This window comes from Nerophis ophidion, linkage group LG14, assembly GCF_033978795.1.
Source record: "Nerophis ophidion isolate RoL-2023_Sa linkage group LG14, RoL_Noph_v1.0, whole genome shotgun sequence".
Taxonomy (NCBI): domain Eukaryota; kingdom Metazoa; phylum Chordata; class Actinopteri; order Syngnathiformes; family Syngnathidae; genus Nerophis; species Nerophis ophidion.
Window position 1 is genome coordinate 45,920,785 of NC_084624.1, and position 21,141 is coordinate 45,941,925.

The window sequence follows — 21,141 nt, forward strand, 5'->3', positions numbered from 1 at the left end:
GCTGCGCCAACCGATAAATATAGAACATAGGGAGGCTTCGCCAGCATGATGGATGGAATTTGATGGAGGTAAATCCATCTAATTCTCCAACTAATGAGCTTTTGTCGTCTTGCTTATCATTCGGCAACGTGCGATTGTTGGCAGCGACCAGCAGGGGGCACGCACAAGTTTGCTATTTGAATAATCGAAAAACCTGGTGTAAATATCACTGTTTTCCTGGCTGCTTGCAAAAAACTGAAATCTAAGTAAGATGAAATATGTCAAATAAAGGGCGATATTTGCTTATTTCAAACTAAGCTGATTTTATGTTAGAGTGTTTTACTTGTTTTAAGGGGTTTTGGTCCTAAATGATCTCAGTAAGATATTACAGCTGGGGTCTCAAACTCAATTTACTGGGCCGCAAGAAAAGATTTCTTAAAAAATATAACATGCACTTTTTAATGAATTCACCTTCTATGAATGGCTTTTTTAGGGCTATATAAGTAAACATTGACCTAGGGCTATATAAGTAAGCATTGATTTAGGGCTATGTAAGTAAACATTGATTTAGGGCTATATAAGTAAACATTGATTTAGGGCTATATAATTAAGCATTGATTTAGGGTTATGTAAGTAAACATTGACTTAGGGCTATATAAGTAAACATTGACTTAGGGCTATATAAGTAAACATTGATTTAGGGCTATAGAAGTAAACATTGATTTAGGGCTATACAAGAAAACATTGATTTAGGGCTATATAAGCAAACATTGATTTAGGGTTAAATAAGTAAACATTAATTTAGGGCTATATAAGTAAACATTGATTTACGGCTATATAAATAAACATTGACTTAGGGTTAAATAAGTAAACATTGATTTAGTGTTATATAAATAAACATTGATTTAGGGCTATGTAAGTAAACATTGATTTGGGGTTATATAAGTAAACATTGATTTAGCGCTAAATAAGTAAACATTAATTTAGGGCTATATATGTAAACATTGATTTACGGCTATATAAATAAACATTGACTTAGGGTTAAATAAGTAAACATTGATTTATTGTTATATAAATAAACATTGATTTAGGGCTATATAAGTAAACATTGATTCGGGGCTATATAAGTAAAAATGTATTTAGGGCTATGTAAGTAAACATTGATTTAGGGTTATATAAGTAAACATTGATTTAGGGCTATATAAGTAAACATTGATTTGGGGTTATATAAGTAAACATTGATTTAGCGCTAAATAAGTAAACATTAATTTAGGGCTATATAAGTAAACATTGATTCAAGGCTATATAAGTAAACATTGATTTAGGGCTATATAAGTAAACATTGACCTAGGGCTATATAAGTAAACATTAATTTAGGGCTATATAAGTAAACATTTATTTAGGGCTACATAAGTAAACATTGATTTAGGGCTATATAAGTAAACATTGATTTAGGGCTAAATAAGTAAACATTGATTTAGGGCTAAATAAGTAAACATTGATTTAGGGCTAAATAAGTAAACATTGATTTAGGGTTAAATAAGTAAACATTGATTTAGAGCTATAGAAGTAAACATTGATTTAGGGCTATATAAGTAAACATTGATTTAGGGTTAAATAAGTAAACATTGATTTAGAGCTATAGAAGTAAACATTGATTTAGGGCTAAATAAGTAAACATTGATTTAGGGTTAAATAAGTAAATATTGGTTTAGAGCTATAGAAGTAAACATTGATTTAGGGCTAAATAAGTAAACATTGATTTAGGGCTAAATAAGTAAACATTGATTGAGGGCTTTAGAAGTAAACATTGACTTAGGGCTAAATAAGTAAACATTGATTTAGGGCTAAATAAGTAAACATTGCCTTAGGGCTAAATAAGTAAACATTGATTAATTAATTGATTTGGCAAAATATTCCGCACTGTTTAAAAAGTTCCGCCAATCATCTTTACGTTCCAAACAATTTATATTGCCTAGTGAGGTTTCCCATGAGGTTAAAGTTAGCGCATCAACACCTTTATCACACACCCAAAATTTTAACTAGTTGACTAAAAATATTAGTTAGCATGTTACATTTTTGAAAATATCAATGATATCGGACTATACTGTAGATACTAGTGTTGTCCCGTTACTTTTCGGTACTTTTCTAAATAAAGGGGACCACCAGTTGGAGCATTCTAGTCAACTTTACATTCCGAATAATTTTAATTGCCTGTATCAGGCATTGTTTTTTTTATTCACTAAAAGATGCGCAATACCCAACATGATGCTGCAATCTAACCAACACATTGGTACAATAACAAAGAGTACAGCCAAGCTAACATTACGTAATTGTGTTGGCATGGTTTACAATAAATCGTACGTCAGAGCTTATTTTCCTGTAATGTGTGAATAGTTTTGGGGGTTTACTGTATCTCCAACACGGATTGGTGGAAAGGGAATGGAGTGAGGTTCCCCCGCAGGTTAAAGTTAGCGCATCAACACCTATATCACATACCCATAGTTGTAACTAGTTTACTAAAAATATTAGTTAACATGTTATATTTTTGAAAATATAAATAAAATATAAAATACATTTTAAAATATTTGGCCTTCATGGCTCCACAGGCCCAAAAAGTTCCCGACCCCTGGTGTAGAATGTACTTTCTCCAGGTTTTTGTTTTTACTGTTTGACCATCAAAAACCCCAATTGGGTGTCTCTAGCTTTGGTTGGAATTTTATTGTGAGGACTGAACTCGAACCCGTTCACAACACTGCACGTAGCATGACTTTGAATCCAAACACACACACACCCACACACCCACTCACACACACACACACTGGTTATCATTTGGAATGGGGACCAAGATGTTGTTCATGACTTGTGGGGACCGCCCTTTCTACAGGTTGTGGAGGCATACAATTTTTGGGGTAAAATGTGCACTGCCCAGTTAGCTCATACACGTCTTTAAATCTCTGGATTGATGAAGTAATGTGCTGTTCATACTTACTGGGGACCCTGGGGAAAAAAGAGTTAATATGGTTCATGGGGACCAAATTTAAATCATTTTGCATAATTCATTTAAGGGTCCCACTTGTATAGTCTTCGGTATGACTCGGCCGGGGTTTGAACTCACAGCCTACCGATCTCAGGCCGTGAGTGGGGTTTGAACTCACGGCCTACCGATCTCAGGCCGTCAGTCATACCGAAGGCTATAAAAATGGGACCCATTACCTCCCTGCTTGGCACTCAGCATCAAGGGTAGGAATTGGGGGTTAAATCACCAAAAATTATTCCCGGGTGCGGCCCCCGCTGCTACTCACTGCTCCCCTCACCTCCCAGGGGGGTGATCAAGGGTGAAGGGGCAAATGCAGAGAATAATTTCGCCACACCTAGTGTGTGTGTGACAACCATGGGTACTTTAAATTCAACTTTAACACATTTGTTCGTGACTACTGAGGACCTTTTAAAAGAAATAGCAGCGAGTGCAGTACCAGCTACAGCCCGATGAGGGGGCTGTTGTGCAAATGCCTCACACCTAAACTAACCAGTAAACATGTTTTAGGGGCCAAAGCTTGAAAAAAAATCACTTAGGCATTTAAAAAGGGACTTTTTTTTTTGGGTCCCCATACCGTCAGAAATCCCCTAAACAGTGTGTAAACAGAGTGATGTCCCCATTTTTCCAAAACACACACACACACACAACCACAGGTACAAAACACAACACCCCCAAACTGCGGACCTGGGACCCTGGAACACGACCAAACCCAGCAGCACACATGAGGACTACTCACATGCTCGGTGGAGTCCTGAATATTCCACTGATGGAGAGGAGACAGACACAGGACATGGGGCGGGGTGGATGAGGAAGGGGGGGGGGGAGAATGAGTCAGAGGCAAAACAACAGACATGGAGAAAACAAACCAAAAAAAAAAGCCGGGAGACTTTTTTTTTTTTTTTCCTGCTGCAAGACAGATGGATGTAGGTGTCATGCGGTAGAGGAGCGTGATGGAGGCGAGGCAGTAAAAAAAGTCCAATGAACAAAGTGTGTCATCAAGGTCGGGTGTGGTTTGAAAACTTTGCGTTATGATGATGCACTGCCTTGTTTCCGCTCCTGCCTATCAATCTTGAAGGCGTCCATTAGCGGGACACTTCTCCCCCCATTTTCCCTCGCTACTTGCCGCTTACCCTTTTTTTTATTCATCACATTTCAATATGTTTTCCAAGCACTCGCCTCTCGCTTTTTGCCCCAAACATTCCCGGGGGGACGCCGAAGCCCATTTCCCGCCGCCGGCGCCGACGCGGAGCGTGAAATCTTATTAGCGAGCGCCCGCACTGTACTAGCGCCGGGACATCGAACCCGTTGATGCGGAATGCCACCGATGCCATTTAGCGACAACTAGCTGCATAGCCAAGAAAACCACTGATGGGCATTGGGGGAGGGAGGGGGGGGGGGGGGGGACTTACCTGGGACAGAAGGTTGGCTTGGCAAGGTTTGGGGATACCAAATACAGACTGTGCTAGACTTTTGAGAAGAACAAAAAAGTTTGGTCATATTATACCTTTATATACCGTACATATATACCTATACTGGCTTCCAAGATGCGACTTTGAGGTTTTACTACTTACGTAGAAAATACAACACGGTCTAGCTCTATCCTATCTTGCTGATTGTATTGTACCATATGTCCCGGCAAGAAATCTGCGTTCAAAGAACTCCGGCTTATTAGTGATTCCCAGAGCCCAAAAAAAGTCTGCGGGCTGTAGAGCGTTTTCTATTGGGGCTCCAGTACTCTGGAATGCCCTCCCGGTAACAGTTCGAGATGCTACCTCAGTAGAAGCATTTAAGTCTCACCTTAAAACTCATTTGTATACTCTAGCCTTTAAATAGACCTCCTTTTAGACCAGTTCATCTGCCGCTTCTTTTCTTTTCTACTCTGCCCCCCTCTCTCTTGTGAAAGGGGAAAAACACAGGTCCGGTGGCCATGGATGAAGTGTTGGCTGTCCAGAGTCGGAACCCAGGGTGGACCGCTCATCTGTGCATCGGTTGGGGACATCTCTGTGCTGCTGACCTGTCTCTACTCAAGATGATCTCCTGCTGGCCTCACTATGGACTGGACTCCGACACTATTATGTTAAATCCACTATGGACTGGACGCTCACAATTATGTTAGCTCCACTATGGACTGGATTCTCACTATTATGTTAGATCCACTATGGACTGAACTCTCACTATTATGTCAGATCCACTATGGACTGGACTCTTACTATTATGTTGGATCCACTATGGACTGGACTCTCAATATTATGTTGGATCCACTATGGACTGGACTCTTACGTTTATGTTGGATCCACTATGGACTGGACTCTCAATATTATGTTAGCTCCACTATGGACTGGACTCTCACTATAATGTTGGATCCACTATGGACTGAAGTCTCACTATTATGTTGGATCCACTATGGACTGAAGTCTCACTATTATGTTAGATCCACTATGGACTGGACTCTCACTATTATGTTAGATCCACTATGGACTGGACTCTCACTATTATGTTGGATCCACTATGGACTGAAGTCTCACTATTATGTTAGATCCACTATGGACTGGACACTCAATATTATGTTAGCTCCACTATGGACTGGACTCTCACTATTATGTTGGATCCACTATGGACTAGACTCACACTATTATGTTAGATCCACTATGGACTGGACTCTCACACTATTATGTTAGATCCACTATGGACTGGAGTCTCACTATTATGTTGGATCCACTATGGACTGAAGTCTCACTATTATGTTAGATCCACTATGGACTGGACACTCAATATTATGTTAGCTCCACTATGGACTGGACTCTCACTATTATGTTGGATCCACTATGGACTGAAGTCTCACTATTATGTTAGATCCACTATGGACTGGACTCTCACTATTATGTTGGATCCACTATGGACTGAACTCTCACTATTATGTTAGATCCACTATGGACTGGACTCTCACTATTATGTTAACTCCACTATGGACTGGACTCTCACTATTATGTTAACTCCACTATGGACTGGACTCTCAATATTATGTTAGATCCACTATGGACTGGACTCTCACTATTATGTTGGATCCACTATGGATTGGACTCTCACTATTATGTTAGCTCCACTATGGACTGGACTCTCACTATTATGTTAGCTCCACTATGGACTGGACTCTCACTATTATGTTAGATCCACTATGGACTGGACTCTCACTATTATGTTAGCTCCACTATGGACTGGACTCTCACTATTATGTTAACTCCACTATGGACTGGACTCTCACTATTATGTTAACTCCACTATGGACTGGACTCTCAATATTATGTTAGATCCACTATGGACTGGACTCTCACTATTATGTTAGATCCACTATGGATTGGACTCTCACTATTATGTTAGCTCCACTATGGACTGGACTCTCACTATTATGTTAGCTCCACTATGGACTGGACTCTCACTATTATGTTAGCTCCACTATGGACTGGACTCTCACTATTATGTTAGCTCCACTATGGACTGGACTCTCACACTATTATGTTAGATCCACTATGGACTGGACTCTCACTATTATGTTAGCTCCACTATGGACTGGACTCTCACTATCATGTTAGATCCACTATGGACTGGACTGTCACACTATTATGTTAGATCCACTATGGACTGGACTCTCACACTATTATGTTAGATCCACTATGGACTGGACTCTCACACTATTATGTTAGATCCACTATGGAATTGACTCTCAAACTACTAACCAGATCTACTCGACGTCTCTTGCACCGGTTGCCTAGGGGCCGGGGGTCCCCACATCTGTGGTCCCCTCCAAGTTTTCTCATTGTCATCCCATTGGGTTGAGTTTTCCCTTGCCCTGATGTGGGATCTGAACCGAGGATGTCGCTGTGGCTTGTGCAGCCCTTTGAGACACTCCTGATTTAGGGCTGTATAAATAACTTAATTCATTTATATTTTTTCCTCTTCAACCCAATCTTTGCCAAATTATAAAGCGTAATGTGTAATTAAAATTTAAATTTAATCCGGTGCGCCCTATGGTCCGGAAATAACGGTATATTTATCAATGCCGTAGAGCATTTTATTCTGAAAATCAAGCAGATTCATTATGTTTATATGTCGTACTTCCTCTTCAACCCCATCTCTGCCAAATTAAAGAGCATAATTTGTCATTTAAATTTAGTCCGGTGCGCCCTATGGTCCGGAAATAACGATATATTTTCCAATACCACAGAGAGTTTTATTCTGAAAATCAAGCCTTATTATGTTTATGTGTGGTACTTCCTCTTCAACCCCATCTCTGCCAAATCACAGAGCGTAATTTGTAATTTAAATTTAAGTTTAGTCCGGTGCGCCTTATGGTCCGGAAAATACAGTATATTTACCAATGCCATATAGCAATTTATTCTGAAAATCAAGCCTCATTATGTTTATGTGTGGTACTTCTTCTTCAACCTCACTTTTGCCAAATTACAGAACGTAATGTGTCATTTAAATTAATATTTAATCCGGTGCGCCCTATGTTCCGGAAAATACGTTTTTATATTACCAATGCCATAGAGCATTTTATTCTGAAAAACCAAGCAAGATTCATTATGTTTATGTGTGGTACTTCCTCTTCAACCCCATCTCTGCCAAATTACAGAGCGTAATTTGTCATTTAAATTTAAGTTTAGTCTGGTGCGCCTTACGGTCCGGAAAATACGGTATATTTACCGATGCCATAGAGCATTTTATTCTGAAAATCAAGCAGATTCATTATGTTTATGTGTGGTAATTCCTCTTCAACCCCACATTTGCCAAATTACAGAGCGCAATGTGTAATTTAAATTTGAATTTATATCCGGTGCGCCCTATGGTCCAGAAAATACGGTCTATCTACCAATGCCATAGAGCATTTTATTCTGAAAATCAAGCAAGATTAATTAGGTTTATGTGTGGTACTTCCTCTTCAACCCCATCTCTGCCAAATTACAGGGCATAATTTGTCATTTAAATTTAGTCCGGTGCGCCCTATAGTCCGGAAAATACAGTATATTTACCAATGCCATATAGCAATTTATTCTGAAAATCAAGCCTCATTATGTTTATGTGTTGTACTTCCTCTTCAACCCCACTTTTGCCAAATTACAGAGCGTAATTTGTCATTTAAATTTAAGTTAAATCCAGTGCGCCCTATGGTCCAGAAAATACGGTTTATTTAACAATGCCATGGAACGTTTTATTCTGAAAATCAAGCAAGATTAATTAGGTTTATGTGTGGTACTTCCTCTTCAAACCCACCTAAGCCAAATTACATGGCGTAATGTGTCATTTAAATTTATATTTAGTCCGGTGCGGCTTATGGTCCGGAAAATACGGTTTATTTACCAATGCCATGGAGCGTTTTATTCTGAAAATCAAGCAAGATTAATTATGTTTATGTGTGGTACTTCCTCTTCAACCCCACCTTTGCCAAATTACGGAGCGTAATTTGTCATTTAAATTTAAGTTAAGTCCGGTGCGCCCTATGGTCCAGAAAATACGGTTTATTTACCAATGCCATAGAGCATTTTATTCTGAAAATCAAGCACATTCATTATGTTTGTGTCGTGCTTAACCTTTAACCCCATATTTGCCAAATTACAGAGCGTAATTTGTAATTTAAATTTAAATTTAATCCGGTGCGCCCCGTGGTCCGGAAAATAGGGTATATTTACCAATGCCATAGAGCGTTTTATTCTGAAAACCAAGCAGATTCATTATGTTTATGTGTGGTACTTCCTCTTCAACCCCACCTTTGCCAAATTACAGAGCATAATGTGTAGTTTAAATTTAAATTTAGTCCGGTGCGCCCTTTGTTCCTGGAAATTCCTTTTTTTTACCAACGCCATAGAGCATTTTATTCTGAAAATCAAACAAGATTCACTCTGTTTATGTGTGGTACTTCCTCTTTAACCCTTCTTTGCAAAAGTACAGAGCGTAATGTGTAATTTAAATTTAATTTAAATTCGGTGCGCCCTATGGTCTAGAAATAACGGTATATTTACCAATACTAAAGAGTTTTATTCTGAAAATCAAGCCTCATTATGTTTATGTGTGGTACTTCCTTTTCAACCCCACTTTTGCCAAATTACGGAGCGTAATTTGTCATTTCAATTTAAGTTAAGTCCGTTGCGCCCTATGGTCCGGAAAATAAGGTATATTTACCAATGCCATAGAGCGTTTTATTCTGAAAACCAAGCAGCTTCATTATGTTTATGTGTGGTACTTCCTCTTCAACACCACCTTTGCCAAATTACAGACCGTAATTTGTAATTTAAATTTAAGTTTAGTCCGGTGCGCCCCCTATGGTCCGGAAAATACGGTTTCTTTACCAATGCCATAGAGCATTTTATTCTGAAAATCAAGCACATTCATTATGTTTGTGTCGTGCTTAACCTTTAACCCCATATTTGCCAATTTACAGAGCGTAATTTGTAACTTAAATTGAAATTTAACCCGGTGCGCCCCATGGTCCGGAAAATAAGGTATATTTACCAATGCCATAGAGCGTTTTATTCTGAAAACCAAGCAGATTCATTATGTTTATGTGTGGTACTTCCTCTTCAACCCCACCTTTGCCAAATTACAGAGCATAATGTGTAGTTTAAATTTAAATTTAGTCCGGTGCGCCCTTTGTTCCTGGAAATTCCTTTTTTTTACCAACGCCATAGAGCATTTTATTCTGAAAATCAAACACGATTCACTCTGTTTATGTGTGGTACTTCCTCTTTAACCCTTCTTTGCAAAAGTACAGAGCGTAATGTGTAATTTAAATTTAATTTAAATTCGGTGCGCCCTATGGTCTAGAAATAACAGTATATTTACCGATACTAAAGAGTTTTATTCTGAAAATCAAGCCTCATTATGTTTATGTGTGGTACTTCCTCTTCAACCCCACTTTTGCCAAAGTACAGAGCGTATTGTGTCACTTAAATAAAAATACTATATCACGATATACATTTATTCTATAGTCAGGCTTGACTGCATCGGCACTGGCGTACAACTGAGCTGCAGTCCCCTGAAGGCTGAAGACCACGGTGACACTTCATCTCCAACCTCAGACATAACACCTTTTCTTGCTTATACTGCAGGGGGGGCAAACTTAATGGCATAAACGACCCCCCCTCCACTCCTAGTTATATTTACAAAGGCACCGCAGAGCTGATAAGAGCCGCGGCTGCAGAGCGAGTGGCGTCATTTGTTGCCGGCTGCAGTGGTTGCCAATATGACGACACGGGCTGAGATTTGTGCCGATCTGGAGGAGTGATGGAGCGAAAAGGGTGGAGGTGCTCTTTTCTTTCTATTTCTATTCATGCCCGCTATCTGAGGCGGTGAAGCATGGCTCACGTACACACCACACACACACACACACACACACACACACACACACACACACACACACCGGTGGAGGGAATCGCATCAGCAGTCAAACCAAATCAGGCTGAGAAAGTGCTGGTGAATGTGGGCAAACACTGCCAGACTAGATATTGACCTTCACAAGCACGGCCACTTCACACGCGCCACAAATAATACTTTTTTTCTGATGCCTGCTATAATGGATGTGTCTTTATTATTTGGTGAGCGAAGATGAGACGCGAGCTGTCCAAGGTCTGGACTCGGGGTGGACCACTTATCTGTGCATCAGTTGGGGACGTCTCTGTGCTGCTGAGCTGTCTCCATTTTAGATGGTCTACTGCTGAAGCCACTATGGACTGGACTCTCACAATATTATGTTAGATCCACTATGGACTGGACTCTCACTTTTATGTTAGATCCACTATGGACTGGACTCTCACACTATTATGTTAGATCCACTATGGACTGGACTCTCACTATTATGTTAGATCCTCTATAGACTGGACTCTAACACTATTATGTTAGATCCACTATGGACTGGACTCTCACACGATTATGTTAGATCCACTATGGACTGGACTCTCACACGATTATGTTAGATCCACTATGGACTGGACTCTCACTATTATGTTAGATCCACTATGGACTGGATCATCACTATTTTGTTAGATCCACTATGGACTGGACTCTCACTATAATGTTAGATTCACTATGGACTGGACTCTCACACTATTATGTTAGATCCACTATGGACTGGACTCTCTCACTTTTATGTTAAATCCACTATGGACTGGACTATCATTATTATGTTAGATCCACTATGGACTGGATTCTCACACTATTATGTTAGATCCACTATGGACTGGACTCTCACTTTTATGTTAGATTCACTATGGACTGTACTCTCTCACTATTATGTTAGATCCACTATGGACTGGATTCTCACGCTATTATGTTAGATCCACTATGGACTGGACTCTCACTATTATGTTAGATCCACAGTGGACTGGACTGGACTTTCACTATTATGTTTGATCCACTATGGACTGGACTCTCACACTATTATGTTAGATCCACTATGGACTGGACACTCACACTATTATCTTAGATCCACTATGGACTGGACTCTCACACTATTATATTAGATCCACTATGGACTGGACTATCACTATTATGTTAGATGCAGCATGGACTGGACTCTCTCACTATTATGGTAGATCCAGCATGGACTGGACTCTCTCACTATTATGTTAGATCCACTATGGACTGGACTCTCACACCATTATGTTAGATCCACTATGGACTGGACTCTCACTATTATGTTAGATCCAGCATGGACTGGACTCTCTCACTATTATGTTAGATCCACTATGGACTGGACTCTCACACCATTATGTTAGATCCACTATGGACTGGACTCTCAATATTATGTTAGATCCAGCATGGACTGGACTCTCTCACTATTATGGTAGATCCACTATGGACTGGACTCTCACTTTTATGTTAGATCCACTATGGAATGGACTCCCACTATTATGTTAGATCCACTATGGACTGGACTCTCACACTATTATGTTAGATCCACTATGGACTGGACTCTCACTTTTATGTTAGATCCACTATGGAATGGACTCCCACTATTATGTTAGATCCACTATGGACTGGACTCTCACACTATTATGTTAGATCCACTATGGACTGGACTCTCACACTATTATGTTAGATCCACTATGGACTGGACTCTCACACTATTATGTTAGATCCACTATGGACTGGACTCTCACACTATTATGTTAGATCCACTATGGACTGGACTCTCACACTATTATCTTAAATCCACTATGGACTGGACTCTCACTATTATTTTAGATCCACTATGGACTGGACTCACACTATTATGTTAGATCCACAATGGACTGGACTCTCACACTATTATGTTGGATCCATTATGGACTGGACTCTCACACTATTATGTTAGATCCACTATGGACTGGACTCACACTATTATGTTAGATCCACTATGGACTGGACTCTCACTATTATGTTAGATCCACTATGGACTGGACTCTCACTATTATGTTAGATCCACTATGGACTGGACTCTCACTATTATGTTAGATCCACTATGGACTGGACTCTCACTATTATGTTAGATCCACTGGAAGTCCATGGTCCAGATATATATGTAAAACATATGCTGATCATCAAGAAGAAATACAATTATTTAGCACACACAATGTGTGTTTTTTTAACATGTGTGAAAACATTATGTATAAACAATAATAAACATCAAAGGTTAACACGAGTAAAACGGCGAAAGTGAAGCTCGTGCATGTTGAAGTTCCTGCTCGCCACGCCGGGGAACAAAAACAAAACTGGGTTGATAACATCGTGCGGTCAGCGTGGGATCGGCGGTTTAAAATTAGCCGGGGAAATGAGGGAGTTGAGTGGGCCGGGGCGGGCAGAGAGGTGCTTCACACGCCCACATGCGGGCATCCTGCTCTACTCGGGCGAACCCTGCGAGAAGGTGAGGGGGCAAAGGTCAGCTGGAGAAGGAGGCGATACAAACACAGTCTCATGTCCAGTCAGTCTGCGGGTTTTTGTTTGTAGTTTGTGCGGAGATTTTGGATTCAACATCTGCGGACTATTGAGTGTTTTCTATTAGGGCTCCAGTAATCTGGAATGTTCTCCCAGTAACAGTTAGAGATGCTACCTCAGTAGAAACATTTAAGTCCCATTTTAAAACTCATTTGTATACTCTAGCCTTTAAATAGACCCCCTTTTTAGACCAGTTGATCTGCCGTTTCTTTTCTTTTCTACTCTGCCCCCCTCTCCCTTGTGTAAGAGGGGGGGAGGGGGAGGGGCACATGTCCAGTGGCCATGGATGACGTGCTGGCTGTCCAGAGTCCGGACTGCTGGCCTGTGCATCGGTTGGGGTCAACTATGCGTTGCTGACCTGTCTCCGCTTGGGATGGTCTCCTGCTGGCCCCACTATGGACTGGACTCTCACTATTATGTTGGATCCACTATGGACTGGACTCTCACTATTATGTTAGATCCACTATGGACTGGACTCTCACTATTATGTTGGATCCACTATGGACTGGACTCTCACACTATTAACTAGATCCACTGAGGACTGGACTCTCCAACTATTATGTTAGATCCACTGCAAACAGGACGTTCTCACTATTATGTTAGATCCACTACGGAGTAGACTATCAAACTATTATGTTAGATCCATTATGGACTGGACTCTCACTATTATGTTAGATCCACTATGGACTAAACTATCACAATTATATTACTGTAGATCCACTGTTGACTGGACTCTCACACTATTATATTAGATCCACTATGGGCTGGACTCTCACACTATTAAATTAGATCCACTATGGACTGGACTCTCACACTTTTATGTTAGATCCACTATGGACTGGACTCTCCAACTATTATGTTAGATCCACCATGGACTGGACTCTCACTATTAGGTTAGATCCACTATGGACTGGACTGTCTCACTATTAGGTTAGATCCACTATGGACTGGAATCTCACACTATTAACTAGATCCACTGAGGACTGGACTCTCTCACTATTATGTTAGATCCACTATGGACTGGACTCTCCAACTATTATGTTAGATCCACAATGGACTGGACTCTCACTATTATGTTAGATCCACTATGGACTGGACTCTCACACTATTATGTTAGATCCACTATGGACTGGACTCTCCAACTATTATGTTAGATCCACAATGGACTGGACTCTCACTATTATGTTAGATCCACTATGGACTGGACTCTCACACTATTATGTTAGATCCACTATGGACTGGACTCTCACACTATTATGTTAGATCCACAATGGCCTGGACTCTCACTATTATGTTTAATCCACTATGGACTGGACTCTCACTATTATGTTGGATCCCCAATGGACTGGACTCGCACTATTATGTTAGATCCACTATGGTCTAAAACTATCAAAATTATTTTACTGTAGATCCACTATTTACTGGACTCTCTCACTACTATGTTAGATCCACTACGGAGTAGACTCTCACACTATTATGTTAGATCCATTATGGGCTGGACTCTCCAACTATTATGTTAGATCCACCATGGACTGGACTCTCACCATTAGGTTAGATCCACTATGGACTGGACTCTCACACTATTAACTAGATCCACTGAGGACTGGACTCTCCAACTATTATGTTAGATCCACTACAAACAGGACGTTCTCACTATTATGTTAGATCCACTATGGACTGGACTCTCACACTATTAACTAGATCCACTGAGGACTGGACTCTCTCACTATTATGTTAGATCCAGAATGGACTGGACTCTCCAACTATTATGTTAGATCCACTACAAACAGGACGTTCTCACTTTTATGTTAGATCCACTATGGACTGGACTTTCACACTATTATATTTGATCCACTAAGGACTGGACTCTCACTATTATGTTAGATCCACTGTGGACTGGAGTCTTACACTATTATGTTCGATCCACTATGGACTGGACTCTCACAATATTATGTTAGACCCACTCGACATCCATTGCACCTGTCTCCCCTAGAGGGGTCCTCTCCAAGGTTTCTCATTGTCATCCCATTGGGTAGAGTTTTTCCTTGCCCTGATGTGGGATCTGAGCCGAGGATGTCGTTGTGGCTTGTGCAGCCCTTTGAGACACTGCTGATTTAGGGCTCTATAAGTAAACATTGATTGATTGATTGATCACTGATGACAAGCGTGCGAGTCGAGGATTTGTCATGAGTCAACATGGTTTGGGAGCAGGGGGGGGGGGGGGGGGGGAGATGAGTCCATGACTGGGTGGTCCTCGCTGACATACCAGGCAGGTCCGGGCAGGCCGCCTACTATCGGGGAAAACAACCGTTGAGATGACTCAATCAAGGGAAACCTGCTTGCACGCAAGTCTGCTGGAATTACTCAACCGGCTTCTCAGGGCTGCTGGAGAGCAAAACCGGTGAGGAGGAAAGAAACAAAACAAGACAGCGGGTTTTGCCAGAGGCGGGAACGTCAAACGGGTTTTTCGAGAGGCGTCGCGGCGACTGACTCCGGCGCCAAATCTCACAAGATGCGTTAATTGTGTTCGAGCTGTCAGGGAAGGGCTCGTTGGCAGGAGAGGTCACGGTGAGTTCAGCGAGGCGGTCTTGTGTCGACAATGAAGCATCGGGGTCGATTCTGACTGCAAGTACAAACCCCGTTTCCATACGAGTTGGGAAATTGTGTTAGATGTAAATATAAACAGAATACAATGATTTGCAAATCCTTTTCAACCCATATTCAGTTGAATATGCTACAAAGACAACACATTTGATGTTCATTTGCCAGCAACACATGACAAAGAAGTTGGGAAAGGTGGCAATAAATACTGATAAAGTTGAGGAATGCTCATCAAACACTTATTTGGAACATCCCACAGGTGTGCAGGCTAATTGGGAACAGGTGGGTGCCATGATTGGGTATAAAAACAGCTTCGCAAAAAATGCTCAGTCTTTCACAAGAAAGGATGGGGCGAGGTACACCCCTTTGTCCACAACTGCGTGAGCAAATAGTCAAACAGTTTAAGAACAACCTTTCTCAAAGTGCAATTGCAAGAAATTTAGGGATTTCAACATCTACGCTCCATAATATCATCAAAAGGTTCAGAGAATCCGGACAAATCACTCCACGTAAGCGGCATGGCCGGAAACCAACATTGAATGACCGTGTACTTCAATCCCTTAGACAACACTGTATCAAAAACCGACATCAATCTCTAAAGGATATCACCACATGGGCTCAGGAACACTTTAGAAAACCACTGTCACTAAATACAGTTTGGCATTACATCTGTACGTGCAAGTTAAAGCTCAACTATGCAAAAAGAACGCCATTTATCAACAACATCCAGAAACGCCGCCGGCTTCTCTGCGCCCGAGATCATCTCAGATGGACTGATGCAAAGTGGAAAAGTGATCTGTGGTCTGACGAGTCCCCATTTCAAATTGTTTTTGGAAATATTCGACATGGTGTCATCCGGACCAAAGGGGAAGCGAACCATCCAGACTGTTATCGACGCAAAGTTCAAAAGCCAGCATCTGTGATGGTATGGGGGTGCATTAGTGCCCAAGGCATGGGTAACTTACACATCTGTGAAGGCACCATTAATGCTGAAAGGTACATACAGCCTGTGGAACAACATATGCTGCCATCTAAGTGCCGTCTTTTTCATGGACGCCCCTGCTTATTTCAGCAAGACAATGCCAAGCCACATTTAGCACATGTTACAACAGCGTGGCTTCGTAAAAAAAAGTGTGGGTTACTTTCCTGGCCCGCCTGTAGTCTAGACCTGTCTCCCATAGAAAATGTGTGGGGCATTATGAAGCGTAAAATACGACAGCGGAGACCCCGGACTGTTGAACGACTGAAGCTCTACATAAAACAAGAATGGGAAAGAATTCCACTTTCAAAGCTTCAACAATTAGTTTCCTCAGTTCCCAAACGTTTATTGAGTGTTGTTAAAAGAAAAGGTGATGTAACACAGTGGTGAACATGCCCTTTCCCAACTACTTTGGCATGTGTTGCAGCCATGAAATTCTAAGTAAATTATTTGCAAAAATTAAATAAAGTTAATGAGTTTGAACATCAAATATGTTGTCTTTGTAGCATATTCAACTGAATATGGGTTGAAAAGGATTTGCAAATCATTGTATTCTGTTTATATTTACATCTAACACCATTTCCCAACTCATATGGAAACGGGGTTTGTATTAGGCCAACTGCCTTTGCTCATATGGTCTTGAAGTGCCATACCCATGGAATTGTCCAAAATGTTTTGGTATCCTGGAGCATTTAAAGTTCCCTTCACCAGAACTAAAAGTGCCAAACCTTGAACTCTGTTCTAATTCATCCCAAAGGTGTTCTATTGTATTCATGTCAGGACTCTGTGCAGGCCAGTCAAGTTCATCTACACCAGACACTGTCATCCATGTCTTTAAGGACCTTGCTTTGTGCACTGGTGCACAGTCATGTTGGAAAAGGAAGGGGCACGCTCCAAACTGTTTCCCACAAGGTTGGGAGCATGGTATTGTCCAAAATGTTTTGGTATCCATGAGCATTCAAAGTTCCTTTCACTGGAACTAAGAGTGCCAAGCCTAGAACTCCGTTCTAATTCATCCCAAAGGTGTTTTTATCAGGTTCAGGTAAGGACTGTGTGCAAGCCAGTCAAGTTCATCTACACCAGACTCTTTCATACATGTCTTTATGGACCTTGCTTTTGTGCACTGGTGGAACTTCAAGAGGACCTTTTTTGGTCATGCTCCAATGATAACTTCGGTACCACCGCCCCAAAAAAAGGTGAGCAAGGCAGTACAATAGGTAGACAAATATTATTATTATTTATTATTTTTTTTTACATTTAACCTCTTAAGGCCCAAGCTGTTTGTTTACATGCTTCTTTTTTTCTCTCTTTGATCTTACTGGACCCTAATTAGAATACAAACTAAGAATCATCTTTTGATACGATGTACTTAGTCCATAAGTACACAAATGTGTACTTCATGTTTAGTGACATGCTAATTCTTATTTTTAACCCGCCCTCCCCCCAATTCCACTGTGTGTTATACTCTTCTGACACCACCAGAGGGCAGTATAAGTGTCCACATAAGTGGCCATAGGACCCCAATTCAGTAATGTACAAGATTTTGGAAATAAGAGCTAAAAGGTGCTGTCCACGCATGTGGCCACTAAACCTTTAGTTATGTGAATTACATAATTTTTGGACTCGGTTCGTCCGATTAATTATTAATCGCATCTACTGTACATAGCTCGGTTGGTAGAGCGCCCGTGCCAGCAACTTGAGGGTTGCAGGTTCGATTCCCGCTTCCGCCATCCTAGTCACTGCCGTTGTGTCCTTGGGCAAGACACTTTACCTACCTGCTCCCAGTGCCACCCACACTGGTTTAAATGTAACTTGGATATTGGGTTTCACTATGTAAAGCGCTTTGAGTCACTAGAGAAAAGCGCTATATAAATATAATTCACTTCACTACATTTAGTATTAGAATCTGTATTTTACATCCCTCTGTAAAATATGTCGCCCTGAGACTATTACCTCCCTGCTTGGCAGTCAGCATCAAGTTTTGGAATTGGGGGTTAAATCACCAAAAATGACTCCCGGGCGTGGCCACCGTTGCTGCTCACTGCTCCCTTCACCTCCCAGGGGGTGGAATAGGGTCAAATGCAGAAGGGTAATTTCACCACAACTCATGGTACTTTAACTTTAATACAATGCTATATCACGATACTGTCTCAAGCACCACGATATGGAATATCAGCTCATACCCCAGTATCGGTTGTAATATCAAAAGTGGTATCGATAATGTACCGTTATAGCAGTGGGCGTAAACACAAACATTCCGCAGCAGTAAAAAAAAAAAATGGTCAAAGGGGTGACTTTAACGGCGTGCTCGCCACCACAATGATACGGAGTGAAGACGGGAGGATATTTACAAATGCTAATACGGGTTAATGGCGCCGCAGTCAAGGGCACAGCTGTGCGTATCTGCAGGGGTACGCCAACCAGGAGTCGTCTTTTTTAAAAAAAAAAGAGATGCGGCGGTCGAGGGCGTCGGGCGAATGCGTGTTTCCATTAACGTTACCGCTCTTGGTTATTTTGTGTTTGTTTATAAGATATTCATTATCACGTCAATCGTCTGGCGGGGCTTTTTCACTGCTCTCTGGACATAAAAATAAAGATAAAAAACATCAACTGATACTGCGCGGCAATAAAACACAAAAGGATAGCCATTCCGTAATTATGAGAAACGGATCGCGGTGGCGAACAAGACGAACGCGGTGAAAAAGTTATTCCATTCCAGGAGTTCAACTAAGACGAAGAAAGTAATTGCGACAATATAGCAGTTTAAAACAGAACGTTTGTCACTATAAACAAATAACAAATAATTATAGTTGCATATTATCCATCTATCCATCTTCTTCCGCTTATCCGAGGTCGGGTCGCTGGGGCAGCAGCCTAAGCAGAGAAGCCCAGACTTCCCTCTCCCCAGCCGCTTCGTCCAGCTCCTCCCGGGGGATCTCGAGGCGTTCCCAGGCCAGCCGGGAGACATAGTCTTCCCCGTGTTCTACTACCGGTCGGACGTGCCCTAAACACCTCCCTAGGGAGGGAGTCGGGTGGCATCCTGACCAGACCTCATGTGGAGGACCAGCTTTACTTTGAGCTCCTCCCGGATGGCAGAGCTTCTCACCCTATCTCTAAGGGAGAGACCCGCCACATGGCAAAGGAAACTAATTTCGGCTGCTTGTGTGGAGGAGTTTGAGTACCTCCTGGTCTTGTTCACGAGTGAGGGAAGAGTGGATCGTGAGATCGACAGGCGGATCGGTGCGGCGTCTTCAGTAATGCGGACGCTGTATTGACCAGTTGTGGTAAAGAAGGAGCTGAGCCGGAAGGCAAAGCTCTCAATTTATCGGTCGATCTACGTTCCCATCCTCACCTATGGTCATGAGCTTTGGGTCATGACCGAAAGGACAAGATCACGGGTTCAAGCAGCTGAAATGAGTTTCCTCTGCCGGGTGGCGGGTCTCTTCCTTAGAGATAGGGTGAGAAGCTCTGATATCTCCGGGTTGGGGAGAAGATCTTGCCCGAAGTGGATGAGTTTGAGTACCTCGGGGTCATGTTCAAAGGGTGAGGGAAGAGTGGATTGTGACGTCGACAGGTGGATCGGTGCGGCGTCTTCAGTAATGCGGACGCTGTATCGATCCGTTGTGGTAAAGAAGGAGCTGAGCCAGAAGGCAAAGCTATCAATTTACCGGTCGATCTACGTTCCCATCCTCACCTATGGTCATGGGCTTTGGGTCATGACCGAAAGAACAAGATCATGGGTACAAACGGCTGAAATGTGTTTCCTTCCCCGGGGGGCGGTTCTCTCCCTTAGAGATAGGCTGAGAAGCTCTGCCATCTCCGGGTTGGGGAGAAGATCTTGCCCGAAGTGGATGAGTTTGAGTACCTAGGGGTCTTGTTCAAAGGGTGAGGGAAGAGTGGATCGTGACGTCGACAGGTGGATCGGTGCGGCGTCTTCAGTAATGCGGACGTTGTACCGATCCGTTGTGGTGAAGAAGGAGCTGAGACAGAAGGCAAAGCTCTCAATTTACCGGTCGATCTAGGTTCCCATCCTCACCTATGGTCATGAGCTTTGGGTTACAACCGAAAGGACAAGGTCATGGGTACAAGCGACCGAATTTAGTTTCCCTCGCCGGGTGGCGGTTCTCTCCCTTAGAGATAGGGTTAGAAGCTCTGCCATCTCCGGGTTGGGGAGAAGATCTTGCCCTAAGTAGAGGAGTTTGAATACCTCAGATTCTTGTTCACGAGTGAGGGAAGAGTGGATCGTGAGGTCGACAGGCGGTTGTCTTCAGTAATGCGGATGCTGTATAGATCCGTTGTGGTGAAGAAGGAGCTGAGCCGGAAGGCAAAGCTCTCAATTTACCGGTCGATCTATGTTCTCATCCTCACCTATGGTTATGAGATTAGGGTTTTGACCGAAAGGACAAGATCACGGGTATAATGAGTTTCCTCTGCCGGGTGGCCGGGCTCTCCCTTAGAGATAGGGTGAGAAGCTCGGCCATCTCCGGGTTGGGGAGGAGATCTTGCCCTAAGTAGAGGAGTTTGAGTACCTCAGATTCTTGTTCACGAGTGAGGGAAGAGTAGATCGTGAGGTCGA

At 42.0% G+C, this 21,141-nt stretch overlaps 1 protein-coding gene across 18 annotated transcripts in view; it reads right to left on the reverse strand.

The window, feature by feature from the left end:
- The window catches only part of LOC133568754 (receptor-type tyrosine-protein phosphatase F-like), a 621,387-nt gene that overhangs the window by 122,502 nt on the left and 477,744 nt on the right, over positions 1-21,141 (reverse strand). For 11 of the 18 annotated variants that reach the window (XM_061920870.1, XM_061920869.1, XM_061920879.1 and 8 more), the window contains one exon: positions 3,756-3,782. The exons of the other annotated variants lie outside the window; for them this stretch is intronic. In XM_061920870.1, coding sequence (XP_061776854.1) covers positions 3,756-3,782 — 27 coding nt within the window. The remainder of the gene's footprint in view (positions 1-3,755; positions 3,783-21,141) is intronic. 18 annotated transcript variants of the gene reach the window in all.